This window comes from Gadus chalcogrammus, chromosome 11 (assembly GCF_026213295.1).
Source record: "Gadus chalcogrammus isolate NIFS_2021 chromosome 11, NIFS_Gcha_1.0, whole genome shotgun sequence".
Classification (NCBI taxonomy): Eukaryota; Metazoa; Chordata; class Actinopteri; order Gadiformes; family Gadidae; genus Gadus; species Gadus chalcogrammus.
Window position 1 is genome coordinate 789,051 of NC_079422.1, and position 17,131 is coordinate 806,181.

A 17,131-nucleotide genomic window follows, 5' to 3' on the forward strand; every position below is an offset into this window, starting at 1 on the left:
GAATGCAATTAAAATAGATTAATTCTCAAAATGAGAAAGATTATTAAAAAATATATTTATAAATATATTTTAAAAAAAAAGATGGCCGGTCGGCGGGAGGGCTGGTCGCGAGTACATTTTTTGCATGGTGGTAGCGGGAAGCTCATGAATATTCATGAGGGAACTCGTCCCTCATTGGCTGGGACTTGGCTCGCTTGGACTTTGTCAGAGGGCTTGTGAAAACAAAGGGCTTGTGAAAATCACGAACGCAAATAAATGAAACGTTATAAATCAACACAAATCATTGTATCAATAGTGTGACACATGTTATACAGTAGTTGTTTTTAGACGAGTTAGCATTACGAGCTAACGTTTGTTTTGGCACTTACAGAAGGTAGCTATAGAGTTGCCGTGTAGTAGGTGGATTGATAGGTGAAAATCAATATTAAAATTCATGTAGCCCTACGCGAAAATATTCTATGGATAGGCCTACAGATTTTATGGCCCTTCTTTCTATAATGTAATTGGTTGTGGGTTGTGGCAGAACCACTATGAACAAATATCAGAAATCATACGGTTTATTCTTATCCATCTACACCTAACCTCCAGCAGCTCCATCTCCTCAAAGTTGACATGGGTCTAGCAAATGTTGCAAGCTTTAATAAATCCTGCCATTATGCTCACCACTTCAAAAAACAGAACAGAATGGAATCTTAATGGAAATATCAAGACATGGACAAACAATTAGAAAAAAAAAACTTGGAAACAATCACCAGCTGCCGAAAGCACTGCGATGCGCTATACATAACGTTATAAAATATAATAAATACAAAAAGGATTTACTACAGTAGCCCAGGCTGTGACACATAACAGTTCCACAGGGGCTTTTAGACGAGTGAGCTAACGTTTGTACTTACAGAAAGGTAGCTATAGAGTTGCCGTGTAGTAGGTGGGTATCATGTGTCACATTATTGCTAAAATTATTCGTGTTGATTTATAACAACGTTGAATCCATTTGCCGATGCTCTATACATAACGTTTAAAAATATAATAAATACAAAAAGGATTTACTACAGTCAGTGTTGGGAAAGTTCACTTTCTACGTGAACTAGTTCAAAGTTCAGTTCACAAATTTTAAAATGAACTAGTTCAGTTCAAAGTTCATAATTCAAGTTCCAAATATGAACTAGTTCATAGTTCTTTTTTTCAATATGTTGCTGTGTGCTATTATTTTTCAAAATTTTTGCCACAGCCCATATAGAACCACAGACAGCAATTATTTTATCAGTTTTATCACTGAAACTATGTATCAGATTTCCTCTTCATATCCAATTATCCTGATCCAATCCTTATCCAACCAGGGTATACATTAGCATTGAGGGGACAGCCTTTCCCCATTGTTGCTTTAACGCTTTGTTGCTGTCCATTCAGTCCACACTAGTAGCAGCTGCAGCTTTCACCCTACAGTATATTCTCAAAAACATGAGGAAAAACTTGCTGCTTGAATGTTATTTTTTAATAATACTGGAATCCTGGAAAAATATACCAGGCAGGTTCAACAAACAAGTTACATTACATGAACAGTAAAGTAACCATTCCAATAACACAAACTGAGGTAGGAAATCAAGGTTGAACTTGAAAGTCCAATATTCAAAGTGCAAAACATTTAAACATTATTAAGTTAATTTTTTTTACCAAATGAATACGTAAAACAAAACAATAACTTAAAAAGAGTCAGTCCAAGGCCATGGACAGTGCTCCTACTTTCTGTCCAGTGAGTGGAACTGAATGAATATCACTGGTTACAGAAATAACCAAAGTATAATAATGAATGAAAAAAAGTCAGTGTGCAGGGCCAATCCCTTATCTGAATGAAGATCCTCTGTCATTGATCACAGTGTTCTCTCCCTGGTGGATCTGCTGTTTTTTAGCTTCCTGTAAAAACAAGATACAGGTATGCTGTTATTTTTATGCGGCCAGGCCCGCCGCTCCCTATACGCAGAGTAGGGCACCAAAAAGTAAGGTTACAAAAATAAATAAATAAATTGAATTACAAAGATATATAAATGAGTTATTAAGAGACCGTTGTTTTTTCTTAATTGTATAACCAATCAATACATTTCGGAAAATTAGATGTTTTTACCTAATATATAAAAGGAGCCCCCTGACCCTAACGGTACAGCCTTCGAAGCTCTCGTCTTTTCGCATCGGAGACAGAGCATGCTTTTGCCGGTTTTATCAAGCTGTTTTTGAATGGCGATTCTCCATAATGGCAAGTAAGAGACAACAAGAATCTGGTGCTGAAAAGCTCAACTGGCCTCCCTGACCAGTTGAGCTTAGGGCACCCAAAAGCTTAGCAGCGGCCCTGTAAACACAATTTTTAACATACCGTCAAAACTTTTTGTTGGCATTCAGGATGAGCTGCTTCTCAAAGTTGGCATCTCCCAGCCGGTTTCTCCTGGGTCTGAATGAGATTTTAACATCATGATTATTATGGCAAAAAAAGAGGCAATCACTGAAATATTTTTTTATTTTGAAAACCAGAACTAGAATGATGTCACCAAGAACTATAATTTGAGGCTGGGTATTTACTGTACTTATTACCAAAGAATAATAATTATGTAATATAATCAGTTTATTCCTACCTGAATATTAGACCACCGATGCTGAAGAGCCTCTCTACTGGAGCGCTTGAGGGCAGGGCAGTGTTGTGTTTAATGAACAGCCTTCTGAGCTTTGAAAACTGCAGGTATTCATCAAACCCATCTGTGGTTGGGGCGTCCAAATAGGTGTCCACTTCAGTTTTTGGATTAACCTCCGTTTTTTGATTAAATCTGAAGAATGACGCTGCAGGATCTTTCTTGACGGGTTTACCACTGGACTGTGCTGGACCTGAGTCATCACCAGAGTTGAGGGTTTGAAATTCTCTTTTCAGCATCAATCTGTACTGCAATTGTTTCTCCTCATCTTGGACCCAGTCGAGCTTGAATCTTGGCACCAGCATAGCGGAGAGTATGTGGTCCCTCTTCTCCAGAAGACCTGCCAGCCTTTTGCTCAGGGATTCCAAGATACTCTTTATGAGGGGTCTGCATGTAATGAGACCCTCTGCTGCAGTGGGCTTTATGCTCTCATCCAACAGGTCATTCATATGACATTGCAGCTGCACAATTGTTGGAGCCAGGTAGCCAAGAAAGATGTTCTTCTCTGCTTGGAGGATGTTTAGTGCAAGTGCTAAAGGCCTCATCACATCCACAAACTTGTGTATGAATTCAACTTCCTGTGGAGTAAATCTGCGAAAGCCAAACTCATCACTCACAGTGTGCAAAAGCAGCTCGTCATGTAGGGGAGTGGCATCATTTTCAGGGGTGACCTCAGCCACGTTAATTTCTGCCTTGGTAGTTAGTGTTGCTATGCGAGACAGTCGCTCCATCGCGAGAAAAACTGAGTTCCATCTTGTGTCATTTGTCACAACAAAACCAATCCCAAGCTTTTCCTCCACAGCATCAGAAGCCTTTGTACTTCGCTTAACCAGGTTCCACAGAGCAGATGCTTTTGCAAAAACAGCCCTTGACATTGTTTTGTAGCGTTTTTCAGTAACCTTTTCCGTATCTTTGGCCACTAGATTCAAGGTGTGAGCCATGCACCTTCTGTGAGGGGGGAGAGAGGGATGATCCAGACCTGAGAGAGGCTCAGGCTCCATCTGGTCATTTTCATCTGAGTCCTCACTGGCGGCAGCAGAGGCTGGCACTTCATCGTCATCTTCGCTTTCAGTTTCATCAAAGTGGACCATTGTTTCTGGCACTTCAGTATCAATATCCATCCCAAAACAGTTGAATGCCTTGACAAAATTTGCAGCATTGTCTGTTACTGTACACACAACCTTGTTCTGGATTTTGAATTCTTTGTGTACTTCTGACAATAATTTTGCCAACACATCATGTGTATGTGCTCCTTTAATCCGCCGGCATGCCAGTACTGCAGAGTATCTCTTAGAAACATCTGTTTTGTTTAGCCAGTGGACAGTGATTCCCATAAATGCCTTGTTCACAGCTGACCAGCAATCTGCTGTTGTGCACACAGCATCGGTCTCAGACAGTTCAGTCTTAAGTTCAGATATGTTTTCTTTAAATTTCTTGTTTAACAGTGTCTGTAGTTTCTTTCTCGATGGCACCGTTTTGGATGGCTGCAACCCCTTAATTAAGTTTATGAAAGCTGGGCTTTCCACTTTACTCAAAGGCTGCAGGTCTCCGATAATATACTTCACCACCAGGTGGTCCAGCTGCGGCTGGGAGATGAAAAAGGAGCCGCTGTACGCGGTTAATGGGATTTGGGTCGAGGTCGAGGATCTGTCTTGACCGTCTTTGGATTTTTTATTTGCTTGCACATACCTTGAAAGGCTAGCCGGGTGCTTCAGTTCAATATGCCGTTTCAGGTTTGCTGTGGATGTGACTGAAGTGCGGATTTTCTTTTTTAAAGCCGGCGGGCAAAGTTTGCACAGAAATGTAAGATTTTTCCCATCCTCACCGACCTTGTCATACAACTCTTTTAAATTATTATACGAGTCTAATCGCCTACATGCTGATGTCGTAGCCATGCTGTTTTTGTTTTGAAGACGCATGCGCTTCGTGCGACACTGGTGGCTGTGTTGCCAGGCAGATAGGGTGTTTTTCCTGGGGTGAATTTCGAATTATATTTATAATTCGAAATTTGTCCCAGCCTTTATAAAACAGATACTCTAGGGTCTATAGCGTATAACCGCGTTGTCTGATTACAGTTTAATTCATTTTTCACAATTTACCAGCTCTCGGTATGAAGAATAATCACCGCTCCATTCGTTTCAATGGGAATCTTGACGGTCTATATTTTCAACATAAAGTGTACTTATTTATTATTTGAAATTCGTCCCAGCCTTTATACCACAGATACTATAGGCTCTATAGCATATAACCGCATTTTCTGATTACAGTTTAATGTAATAGTAGGCTGACAACATCGCAACTGCAAATTAATCACACGGAGATAACCATTGCCATGGCAACCAGTCAAACATTTTAATTCTGCGCGCGCATCTGCCATGTAGATAAACAAAGAATCCCCCGCATCCGCCGTGTAGATAAACAAAGAATCGAACGAAGTTAAACCGAGTGAGCTTGTCGTTCACAGACACCAGAATGAACTAGTTCACAGAAACGTTCATCAGGCAGAGATACAGTACGTTCAGTTCACGTTCGCCCAAAATATGAACGAGTTCATGAACTATCGTTCAATGAATGCGTTCAGGCACAACACTGACTACAGTAGCCCCTGTGACACATAACAGTTTCAAAGGGGCTTTTAGACGAGTGAGATAAAGTTTTTACTTACAGAAAGGTAGCTATAGAGTTGCCGTGTAGTAGGTGGGTATCATCTGTCACATTATTCGTGTTGATTTATAACAACGTTTAATTCATTTGCGTTCGTGATTTTCACACAAGCCCTCTGACAAAGTCCCAGCGAGCCAAGTAGGCTAGTGACAATGCCCCCCAAATTCTGAGATACCCCTACCGGAGGTAGAACTAAACCCAACAATGTTTTTCCTCATCTCTAAGGTCTCCCATACATGAAAGTGATTCTTGGCTAAAATATTTTTACTGCTAAGATTGTGAAATTGACAGATATTGTTATATACCTCCAAACAAAAAAAGGCCTCAAATATAGCCTGTCCGTATGGGAGTTAAGACATATAAACTAATGCAGAATGATAACACAAGCTCTGAGAGCTTTGAGACTTGGCAAGTTTGTAGCCAGGGAGTCAATGCACCTACTGGAAAAAGCTGGATGTGAATATCTTGATGTATGAAGTAGATGGAGACCTATAAACACATACCTAAAATAAGCGGACAGTGAAAAAAATGATTTCTATGCAGAATGTTATCATTTACTTTGTAGTTGCTTTGCCAGGCATTATCATAGGAACACATAAGATGGCTTGTTGGAAAGGTGGGATTGTGCTGAATCCAGCAATACCAAATATGTATATATGGTATGAACAATAAAGATGGTATGTCACTCAATGTATGAGGTGTCCAAAATGAAAGAAAATGAAACTGATATAAAAGTCCAAAGCTGCAAATTGCAAATTAAGTAAGAGGTTAGTGCTGCTCTATACTACACATTTAATAATGACACAAATAATATAGCACATTGTATATATACTGTATATATCTATACAGTTCATATGGAAACAAAGACTGAAATTGAAAGATGACACGTTTACAGTGACTACTTGTACTGTCCTCGAAACTCATAAAATGGCTTGTTGGAAGGATGTCATTGCGCTAAATCCAGCCAACCAAATATAAAAATATAATATGAATATATTATATATATAATATAAAATAAACCATGCAACCATTCATAATTAGATGTTTTAGCTGTCCCAAATGAAAGAACTCATTGCATTGCAATGTGCTGTAGTGTCCTATCTGAGGCGAGTCTAGTTATGGCTTAAGGCCTGGCAATAGCACACACAGGAGACCAGGAGTCAGGATTGCAGTTTGGCATTGATGAGCCTTTTAATAAAACTATTACTTAAACTATAACATTTCATTGTCACTCATCCACATCATCATCAGTGACAAAATGAGTCACATTTGGACAGTCTGGAAAAGAGCAAGAGCAAAACTCAGTGCAAGTCAATCCCACTGCAAGACACTGGCATTTGGTGGTATCATTGCATTTTCCATCTTTACAGTACATATGGGTGATGTCTCTGACTTCTTTAGGTGCTGGTTCCTTCTGGAACATCACAGGTTCAATGGACCCATCTTCTCTGAGCTTCCATCCTCTACCAACTGGGTTCCAGAGATGAGGCCTGGCCAAGTGGCTGTGACGCCACACTGCTGTTCGATACAAGGCTCTCAACACATGTTGCTGGAAGGCATCTTCTGTTGGAGGTAGATTTGCTGCAGATGCATCTGTGGTAGATGCAAGTGTGTACCTCAGCTCATCCAGATTGGTGCAAAGATGTCCATCCACCCTTTTCTTTTGGCCATACAGGAGCAGGGCATATTTTCTTGCCACAGGCAAAGCTTCTTGCAGGCTTCCAGAAAGTCCAAACTTAGTCATTTCCTTCAGCTCACTCAGATGGGACTTCAGTCTTGTGAAGGCAGTGGTCTTCCCAATTCTGTATAAGCTGCTTGTTGTATCGCAACCTGTGAGGGCATGGCATGCCGGCAAACAATCACAAAGAACCGGTCCAAGCTTCTGAGTGATTGAACAGACTGGGATGAATCTTTCCTTCAGGCCATGTCCAGAGTGCATGAAAACTGCAGAGGATCCAAACATTCCTTTGCTTGTATAGTAGATCAGCAAAACCAGCACATCTGTGTCATCACATTTGACTATTAGACGAGAATGTGACCTTGCAAGGTGTATTACATGTAACACCAGTCTCGTATCTGCCTCCTCCTGGTCACTGTAAAGCTCTGTCAAATTGTCGATGCCTGACTTCCTAACCCTCTTTACTTCCTCACCATTATCAAATCCACCAGCCAAGATAACTGTGTTCTCTGAAGAGAGTCTCATCGGTCCAGTACTTGTGATGTAGTTACTCACAAAGCTACATAGAGCAGCCTTGTTTCCACTTATCTTAAGGTATTTCCTATAGTTTGGAACACTTGCTTGTCCTGTGATGATATGTGTTCGTGTGGTTTGAATGGTGCCTCTTCTTTGCCTCTCTAGATCTTTGACTGAGTGTTGATGGTCATATCTGTCAAACACTACAACAACACAGCTGATGCCTTCCTTTCCCATTAACATTGTGATCTTTTTCCAGACACACTCGGCCAGGTCGTTGAATGTTTGAAAGGCTGAATCATGGAGAGTCTGTATAAGAGCCATGCCATCGATGATGTATGCTGATGGTACGTCAACATTTGGCAGCTGCTGTGACTCTTCAACAACAGCCTCCAGTTTCTTGGCAAGGTCAGCTTTAGTTGTCTTCCTCATGCTTCCATCATCATAAAACAAAGAGGGCGGGACAGCTGCGAGTTCATGAGACATCACAGTTTCCATGGACACCTCTCGCTGCTTGGAAACAGCCAGTAACCTTCGAAAGAGCACATCTGAGTCCATGTGAACCTGTCTAGACTGGACTCCAACTGATGTTTTCATATCCTTGAAGGTTGCACACTGGTTTCTTTTCTCAGGCTCCCAGAAGCTCTTTGTTCTTTTTGATTTTGCCAGACGTTCTTCAATAAAGACGGCATTCTGCTTTGCACCATCTTGGAGGAAGCTTGAGAGCCCTTTTGCAACCTTCTCAGATGCAACCTGACCACTTGCAATATTGATCAATTCCTCAGGAATGCTTTCAAGATCAAAAGGATTCTGTCTCTGCTCCACAGCTTCCATTATCTTCTGTATGTCTCTCTCGTCTCTTTCCGTTCTGGATGCTCCATGCTCCTGGTGTACTTTTTGGCCCTTTGCATCAGTGTCACAAAGCTCTTTCATGGCATCCACATATGCTGTGGTCACATGTCTTGTCATCAGCCATCTTGTGAGAGCTCCCTTTCGCAATGTAAAACCAACAACTCCACCCTGACTCTTGCCTTCACGATTAATGGTTTGCTCCAGTGCCTGATCAGATGCCACACAGTTGAAGCTTCGATGCTCAGACCGGCGAACAACAAACCCACCTTGCTGCATGAATGTGTATGCTTCTGGTTGTTCATGTTCAAGAGCTTTCATTTCTGCAACATAGACAGGCATGTACTTGGAATAATTGGTCCTTCCAGCAGCTCTGAACCAAGGCATAACTTCACACATGCAATTCAGGTGAAGTTGAAAGTCAGCTTCGCGTTCTGAGCGAAGGATCCGTAGCAACAGATCAGCACCATTTAGGAACATTATCCAGTATCCAAATGTTGCTGATTGCTTAACTCCCTCATTTGTGAACTTCTGGATTTTCTTCTGAATCTCATGGAGTTCAGTCTCCACCTCACCGATGAACTGTTGAGCAGTGGCCTTGTCATTACCATGAAATGCATGCTGTACATCTCGTAGGAGTTGCTCTTGTTCTTCAGTCATTGCACATTGGCCTTGTTTTTCAAGCCATGATTGCATAGCTTTCCAGAAGAGCCTGAACAGAGCCTCAGAGGCTAGCTTTATGCTCCTTACTCCTCTTGCCAGCTGTTTCCCTTGAAGCATCTGTCGAGCTGTTCCCTCTGCATACACATCTGACTCAGTAAGTATGTCAAAGAGTCCACCATCGCCATACAGCTTTCCGATGCTTGCCAGGTAAGCCATCGTGATATGCATACCTCCCAGTCTCATTGTGATCTTTCCTTGTAAAGGAAGTGGTTTGCTCCACATTATCTGTTGTGCTTTACTATAAATAGCAAGGTCTGCAGTCACAAGAATATGGTCCTGTCCCAGGTCTGCAGCAAGCTGTACAAGTCTTATCAAAGATGTATAGATGGTGGACAATTCTGAGGGTGATTCTCTTATGAAGGGCATGTAGAGTACACTGGCTACTGAACAAGCAGTGTCTGACGTGAAGGCATTGAATGCAGACCATGAAGGGACATGCTGCTGATTCTCAATTACATTTCGGGACAGCTTCCATACCAGATCTCTGTCTTCAGCTGCTTTAGAGACTGTTGTGTTTGTGTTTAGTAACTCAGGAAGTTCAGGTGGTTCTGGTCGCTTTGTTGATTTGATGTATCTGTCAATTGAAATGAGAGGATAATCTTGTGATCATATGCATTGAATATTATATCACTTTAAAACTTCACAGCATACATTCACTTCACTATTAAACATTTCATCCACCCATTATATTTTTAGCAGTGCATGTGAATAAGTGGATACTATAACATTAAAACATAAAAATTGATTTAAAAAAAATGTCAATGTCAAAAATAAGTACCTGTGAAGTGTATCTCCATTCAGGTCGAATGTGTTTGAGGTGGTGAGGGACCTCTCTGGAACCCGTGCTAGGCATGTATCTGCTGTGGAGACTTGGCCTCTTCGGAACACAACAGAAGCCATAGCATGAGTTGTATGCTTCCCATCCAGGGTATCTTCATTTTGGTCAAAGTTGTCGATGGCTGCATCAACAATTCCATGTTCAGCGACTCCAGTGAGGCCTGTTGGGATGTAGACACCTCTTTCTGTCCTTGATATCTGGTCTGCTGCCACAGATGTGAGGAAATGCCTAACCTCTGTATAGGAAACACAGTGCCCCATTGCACTGAGCTCATCGATGAGTGTCTTACTACCAAACTCATGTTGAATCAAAATGGCGAGTCCCAGTGTGATTGGCGTATGGATGTGACGGCTCTGCCCAATGAGATCATGACAGATTGCTATCACACACAGATTGTCCTTCGAAGCTGGGTCATCATCACATGTTTGGTAACCTCTGTGGGCACGTGAATCAACACACCAGTTCACAAAATCATACAGGGTGTTTGGTACATACTTGCTGCATTGACAACGTGATAGACGATCACTGCTGACATATGATTTACTGTCATGCTCTACCTGCTCCATGCTTTTCCTCAATATGTCTGCAGCCCTGTGTAATAATTGAGTTTCAGAAAGACTCTGACTTGTCTCTGGAAGTGTTGGCTCATAGTCTTCTTTATGTTCTTCAGTCTTTTCTCTGAGTTGAGCAGCTTCCCTCAGTGCACAACCTACAGTCATAGTCTCCGAACACACCAGATCTGACTTTCCTGGACGTGGAACAAATACCAGCCTGTCTTTGTAATGCTGCATCAACTTTCCCTTTAGTTTCCAGGATCTGTATTTCTTGTGTTGGACCGTGGACACATCTTCCTCAGAAATGCTCATTAGTATGTCATCGTAGCTATCAGTCAAATAGTTGAGAGTTCGAACTTTCATATCCTTGGACAACACTGTTTTATCAATTTCTTCAGTTAGCTTGATAAAGGCTTTGTCATAGACATTTGTCTGCTTCTTTTCAGATTCTTTTCTTCGTCTGGCAGCTGCTATATTTCGTTCAGAGATGTAGTGTGCAAGACACTTTTTATGGTATTTAGCATCATATGCAAAGAGATCTGGGCATGAAAGAATCCGAAGATGTACATCTTCATCAAGCCTTTCAGAAGCTGCATGAAGTACCTTTTCTCTGGTACTCGTGCCTGTACCAGTTGAAATGGCTGTCAGAGGTTCTGGTCTAGTGCTGGCCTTCTCACAAATGAAACAATCTCTCCGTATGTTAAATGATGCTGTATCAGACCTACTCAGCCTTCTTGGCACAGATGTGCTCTCACTCTCAACATCTGCAACTTGCTGCTCACTGTTTTTTTTCTTGCAGTAGTTTGCTCTACATGATACATGATATGACACTTTAATTTTGGCTGAAAGTATGTCATCTCTATATGGAGCAAAGTTTTTATGGACATCATCATCTCTCTGCTGAGCAAGAGTAAGTATGCGTTGGAGGCCTTCTACTGTGGGGTTTTGGACATAGGGATCTTTTTTCTTGCCCTTTTCCAAATGATTCCCACAAATGATACAAAGATTTGGATCCAATGTCTGTAAGACATCCTCCATAATTCAACTGACTAGGAAAAAGGGAAAATAATATACATTTTAGAATTAGAATTTTTATCATAAAATGTTAAATTACACATTCACTCAAGGGCTGAACGATTTCAGGAAAAGATCTAATTGCGATTTTTCTGGTAGATATTGCACATCTATTCTATAAACAAGGGGTGTCAAACTCAAGGGGGGGGGGGGGAGTTGACGCGCCAGGGTTACCGCGTCAAGACGCACGTCAACGCGTTAACGCTGAAATGCGATATGCCGGCGGGCCAATTGCTTTACATTAATTGGGGACATTACGTTATAAGGTATATGGTGAGGTATATGGTGATTTCTCAAGTGCCGGTATAAATAGTTGACAACATATCTCGGGTCAGTCAGGAACACGGAAGAAACCGCGGCTTTGGCGATCACGAGATCGCTTTGTCTGAAATCGCAATTTCGACCAGAAAACGATAAATCGTTCAGCCCTAAAATATAATAACATAATAATATAATAACATAATATAAACATAAACATAATAAAAACATAACATAACATAATAATATAATTCACTCTACAGTTTTGTTGCTAGCAGAAAGAATGGTGCTAATTCAGAGGGCTAAGCACTTTCTTAGCTAGGCTATTGTTAAATAGCCTAGCTAAGAAAGTGCTTAGCCCTCTGAATTACAGAGGGCTAAGCACTAATTTACTTGTATGATTCTAGGTCAGCCTTTTGACATGAAATGTAATGATTGTAATGCAATGATTTACCTGTCAGTTTAGGAAAATATCCATGATGACAATGATGTAGCTAGCTTCATCATTGGTCACATCAAAGGTCAAATCAAAGGTCACATCAAGGGGGTAGTGGGTTCTACTGCCCACTTCTGGTCTGGAGAGACCAAAGCTGCCAACATTATTTCCCATTATTCAGTAATTACTTGACTACAAAGAAATTCAAGTGGATGTAAATATTTTGATATAGGTGTTCTTTTCAATTATAACCTGATTCAATTGGATCTTTCTTTCTGTATGAACTATATAATACAATGTGCCATATTAAAAATATAATCATTAAATGTATTATAATATACAGCAGCACTTACCTCATGTAAGTTAATTTGCAGTATTATTGAATTTATCAACATTCCTCTGACCACTGATATTGGGCATTGGACTGGTTTCATTTTCTTTCATTTTGGACACCTCATACATTGAGTGACATACCATTTTCATTGTTCATACCATATATAGATGTTTGGTATTGCTGGATTCAGCACAATCCCACCTTTCCAACAAGCCATATTATGTGTTCCTATGATAATGCCTGGCAAAGCAACTACAAAGTAAATGATAACATTCTGCATAGAAATCATTTTTTTCACTGTCCGCTTATTTTAGGTATGTGTTTATAGGTCTCCATCTACTTCATGCATCAAGATATTCACATCCAGGTTTTTCCAGTAGGTGAAGTGACTCCCTGGCTACAAACTTGCCAAGTCTCAAAGCTCTCAGAGCTTGTGTTATCATTCTGCATTAGTTTATCTGTCTTAACTCCCATACGGACAGGCTATATTTTAGGCCTTTTTTAGTTTGGAGGTATATAACAATATCTGTCAATTTCACAATCTTAGCAGTAAAAATATTTTAGCCAAGAATCACTTTCATGTATGGGAGACCTTAGAGATGAGGAAAAACATTGTTGGGTTTAGTTCTACCTCCGGTAGGGGTATCTCAAAAACTAAAGCCCTTTCTGACTGTTTGTCACTAGCCTAAAGTCCCAGCCAACAAGTCCCGCCAAGTCCGAGCCAATCAGGGATTAGTTCCCTCATGAATATTCACGAGCTTCCCGCTACCACCCTGCAAAAAAGAAATGTGCGGGCCGGTCGGCGCCCCAGCGCCCTCTATAGGCGAGCCGCTATTACGCAACACCGCCATGTCTGAGCGCATGCGTAGAATCTTCCTTCATCTCTTATCTGCGCTGCGAAAACCAAAAAGATCCATCTCTGTTCAGTAATACTATCTGTACATATCCTGTACATTTCGTGACTCAAAGACTCCTGAACGTTTATTAGAGCTGCCAGAGCAGCTTGAAGGTCCGACGCATGGAAATAATCCAACATGTTTGTTTATTTCCCTGTACTGGCGCATGTATGTGTAACAGGGTCAATTATACAGCAGTAATATGTGTAACAGAGTAAAATATACAACAGTAATGTGTAATATTATAATTACACAAAATCTGTTTAAATAATTATAATCTGAGATGTTCGGCCTCCTGAGGCAATATGTGGAACGTTTGAGACTCAGTTTCTGTACCCCGATATCACTTTCGTGGGTCTCCCCTATAAATGTGTTTCACGCTTTTGCCTCTCCCCTTTTGCTGTTGTAGTCCTTGGGAGAGATGAGCGACACTGTGGTCACAGAAATTTCCGTTTTTAGCCGCTGTTAAACTACATTCATAAGTTTACCTGCTAGCTTAAACTTATTGTGTAGTTCGCCAACATATTTCTGTCATTTAATTTGTGTAGGGGCTCACGTTAATAACAGTTGACCAGAGGATATTGTTGTTATTTACACCTTTGGAGATCGCCTCCAAAGATATCCTGGGCCTCGTTTCCCGATAACGATGGATCTTCGCTCGTAAGATCATTCTCACGATGGATCTTGCGAACCATCATGAATTTCTTTGGAGCGTTTCCCGAAACTCCTCTTAACATGAATGCGTGATCACTGCACTCACGACGTTCGTATTGTAAATGTCTACTGACACGTTGCTAAAATGGGCTCCGTACTGAGGGTGACGCAGGAATGTCACAGGAAAATGTGGTTAAAAAGCGTTTGATCAAACGAACGTAGAGATGAGCGCAAATCTGAACGCATGATTCATCTTACGATGGGACCCACGTGAGATTCACGAAACTTTCGTATCACACCAATCCCAGCGTACGAAGGATCTTGGTGTTGATAAATACAGCGGCTGAGATCGATCGTAATTAACGTAATACGCCCATATAAAAGCATGCCTTCAGAAGTCTCGCCCCTAACTTTTACGACATGGAGAAACGTCCAACGGTAAAAAAAGAGAGGAATTTTTTCCGAGACCGAAATGGAGACGCTCGTGTCACTGGTGGATGCGAACCGTCTGCTTTTGTTTGGTAGCCTAAAAGCTGGCATTAAAGGCAAGCAAAATAATGCGATATGGAAGGAAATAAATGTTGCAGTGAATAGTGTTTCCAATGTTCATCGGGCTACGGAAGAGGTTTGTTAATTAAATTAATTAAATAATTAATTAAATGTAAAATTTCTGTTATCCAGCTTAAAACATTTCACATATATGCTATTGTTTGCATTGCGTTAAAGTTATTTTATTCCGAATAAGGTGAAGAAAAAATGGTCCGACATGAAGCTCAGCACCAAAACACGTGTTGCGGCTGTGAAGCGGGCCAGTTGCAATAGTGGCCAGGGATCTCTGGGCATCGGGTCATCTGGCTGCAGGTCGGCAAATGGCACCCCATTTGCCAGCGCAATATTATGCAGAACCCAACATGCTAAAATAATATTGCAGGTCTTTTCTGGGCTGTAGAGCAACGTTCCCCCCGCTGACCCGATGGACCTCCACCTGCCTTTGAGTAGGCCTATACATCGCTCCACTGTTGCCCTTGTGCGCGTGAGCGCTGTTGAAGTTGCGCTCCTGATCCGTGTTCGGATGAGCCAGAGGAGTTATTAGGTACTCGTTCAGGGCATAGCCTTTGTCACCTAGATGAATCACATCACACTTGTAGTGCGATGTCTTAAACGTTTTTCAAGAGAACTGCAGCGTAACTCACCGAGGAGATGACTCTGACCTTGCGCCCTGATGTAGACAATGCTATTTTTGGAAAATAAAAGAATCGTGCGTGCCCCCAGGCCATCGGGCTACCATGTTCAGGATTGACATTCTGGCATCGCAAATAATCTGAACATTAACTGAATGGTAGCTTTTGCGGTTGATGTACGCGTAATCATTAATAGATGGTGGCTTCATACGCACATGGGTACAATCAACCGCACCAATCCCATTTGGAAACCTAGCAATAGCATAAAAATCCAGTTTGATTCCAGTTTGCTGATCGTTATTATATGGGAATTTAATATAACGTTCGGAGAGGGACATTAGCTGCCTAAACTGCTGGCATGGTTCGGCTAATACTTGGCTGGGAAATACCAGACCTGTCCCTGATCTCCCGCTGAAAGCTCCCGGTGGCCAAAAACCCCAAGGTAGAGCACAGGTATTGCGTTTGATCGCCTATTCTCGCCTTAACTGTGGCTCCAAAGCATTGCATAGCTCCATCAGGAGATGCCTTGGGAGACGAAAACGACTCAAGAGCCAATCGGCGCGGTCTCGAAAAACTCTCTCTCGTCTTAGACGTGCGTTGAGGTCCTCCAATAACAGAGCCAGATCTGCCATCGCTGCGGCGATGGCAGATCCGAGACCCGACCACCTATTTGGCAAAGCTCCTGTTTATATAGACAGCTGCAAAACATTTCACCTGTCACATTCTAATTATTTTCATAGCAATACTGTTTTTAATTAGGCCTGACTTGATTGTAATTGTTTGAACGGCTGGGCTAATTCCAATTTATTTAGTAATTAATACAGATGTGCAACATGGGCTACTTGTGCTGCACTATTCATCAGTGAAATACCCGTATGTTGCGCCAAAAAAACTTGCCTACACGAGCTCAGACCCGACGTGAGATTTCATCGCAGCCTGCGCTCACGATCAAATTGATAAACGCCAAGCTCAACGTTGAAATGAGCGTACGTCCATTTTACGCACGTTTTCTGGCGTACGCTCGTTTGATAAATGAGGGCCACTGTGCGTACATTTTTTTTCACGGCATTTCCCCCCCCCCCCTTCCATATTACAAAAATCAAAAATAGCTTGTGTGACAAAAAGGTGCTGATTTCTGAAACATGCTTTGCGCATCAAAGAGAGCTGACTTTATCTGATTCCGCATACGGTTTCATTGATTGGCACGCATTCTCTAGTCTAGAATATTATGCAACGTTCCATTCATTCATTATCATTCAAACGCAGAGTCTAGGCATTGACACACGGCTTTTGCTGACCCGATTAGGAGAGCTTGGTCTAGATCCTGCCCATATTGTTGGGCAGGATGATGTGGGCTATAGGTCTTTTTACGCTGCCAAGCCGGTTCGGTCGCAGCTTGGCACGCCCGGCGATTTCACCTTCTTATCTCAAGTTTCCTGTGTAAAACCGAGGGGGTCAACCCCCGTTCGTCACGGCGCGGGCTTTCTTGGTTCACTGGAGAAGGCGGCAGTGTAGCACAGGCTGCACACGGAGTCTAGACCTCTTTAGAATAATTTGTATTATTGCATATGTTTGATATTTTTTTATTAATGAAGACACCCGCATGCGATAAATAGATCACGTCTGAGTGTAGACTATGGAAGTAAATCTGTGCCATCGGGTTTTGAAAATAAAAACACATTGAATTATAAGCACTGAATATTTATGCATTGAAATAACCTATCTGAATTTTTTGCCTCTGAATTTAACTCTTTACATTTTCAATATATCATATTCACCTTTATTTTTCAATGTTAAA

The 17,131-nt window shown here is 41.5% G+C and overlaps 1 protein-coding gene across 4 annotated transcripts; it reads right to left on the minus strand.

Moving 5' to 3' along the window:
* Positions 1 to 186: 186 nt before the first annotated feature.
* LOC130391785 (uncharacterized) lies at positions 187 to 11,980 on the minus strand. Of its 4 annotated transcripts, XR_008896942.1 has the most exons (4): positions 9,887 to 11,980; positions 2,625 to 9,682; positions 2,369 to 2,443; positions 187 to 1,914 (listed from the first exon to the last, which is right to left on the minus strand). XR_008896942.1 is itself a non-coding variant. In XM_056602053.1 (3 exons), exons 1-2 carry the CDS (start codon positions 4,595 to 4,597, stop codon positions 2,371 to 2,373), a joined length of 2,046 nt encoding a protein of 681 aa, XP_056458028.1. In that variant the 5' UTR covers positions 4,598 to 11,980; the 3' UTR covers positions 187 to 1,914; positions 2,369 to 2,370. The 4 variants fall into 4 exon arrangements, 2 of the variants coding, with proteins under 2 accessions (XP_056458028.1, XP_056458027.1); XM_056602053.1 differs by having other exon boundaries at positions 2,625 to 11,980; XR_008896943.1 differs by having other exon boundaries at positions 2,369 to 11,980.
* Positions 11,981 to 17,131: the final 5,151 nt, after the last annotated feature.

Bases quoted from the DNA above. Each gene is read 5' to 3' on its own strand.
- LOC130391785 (XM_056602052.1), bottom strand. From the start codon at position 11,538: ATGGAGGATGTCTTACAGACATTGGATCCAAATCTTTGTATCATTTGT. The intron at 9,683-9,886 runs GTACTTATTTTT...TTCAATTGACAG, and splicing joins AATGGAGATACACTTCACAG to ATACATCAAATCAACAAAGC.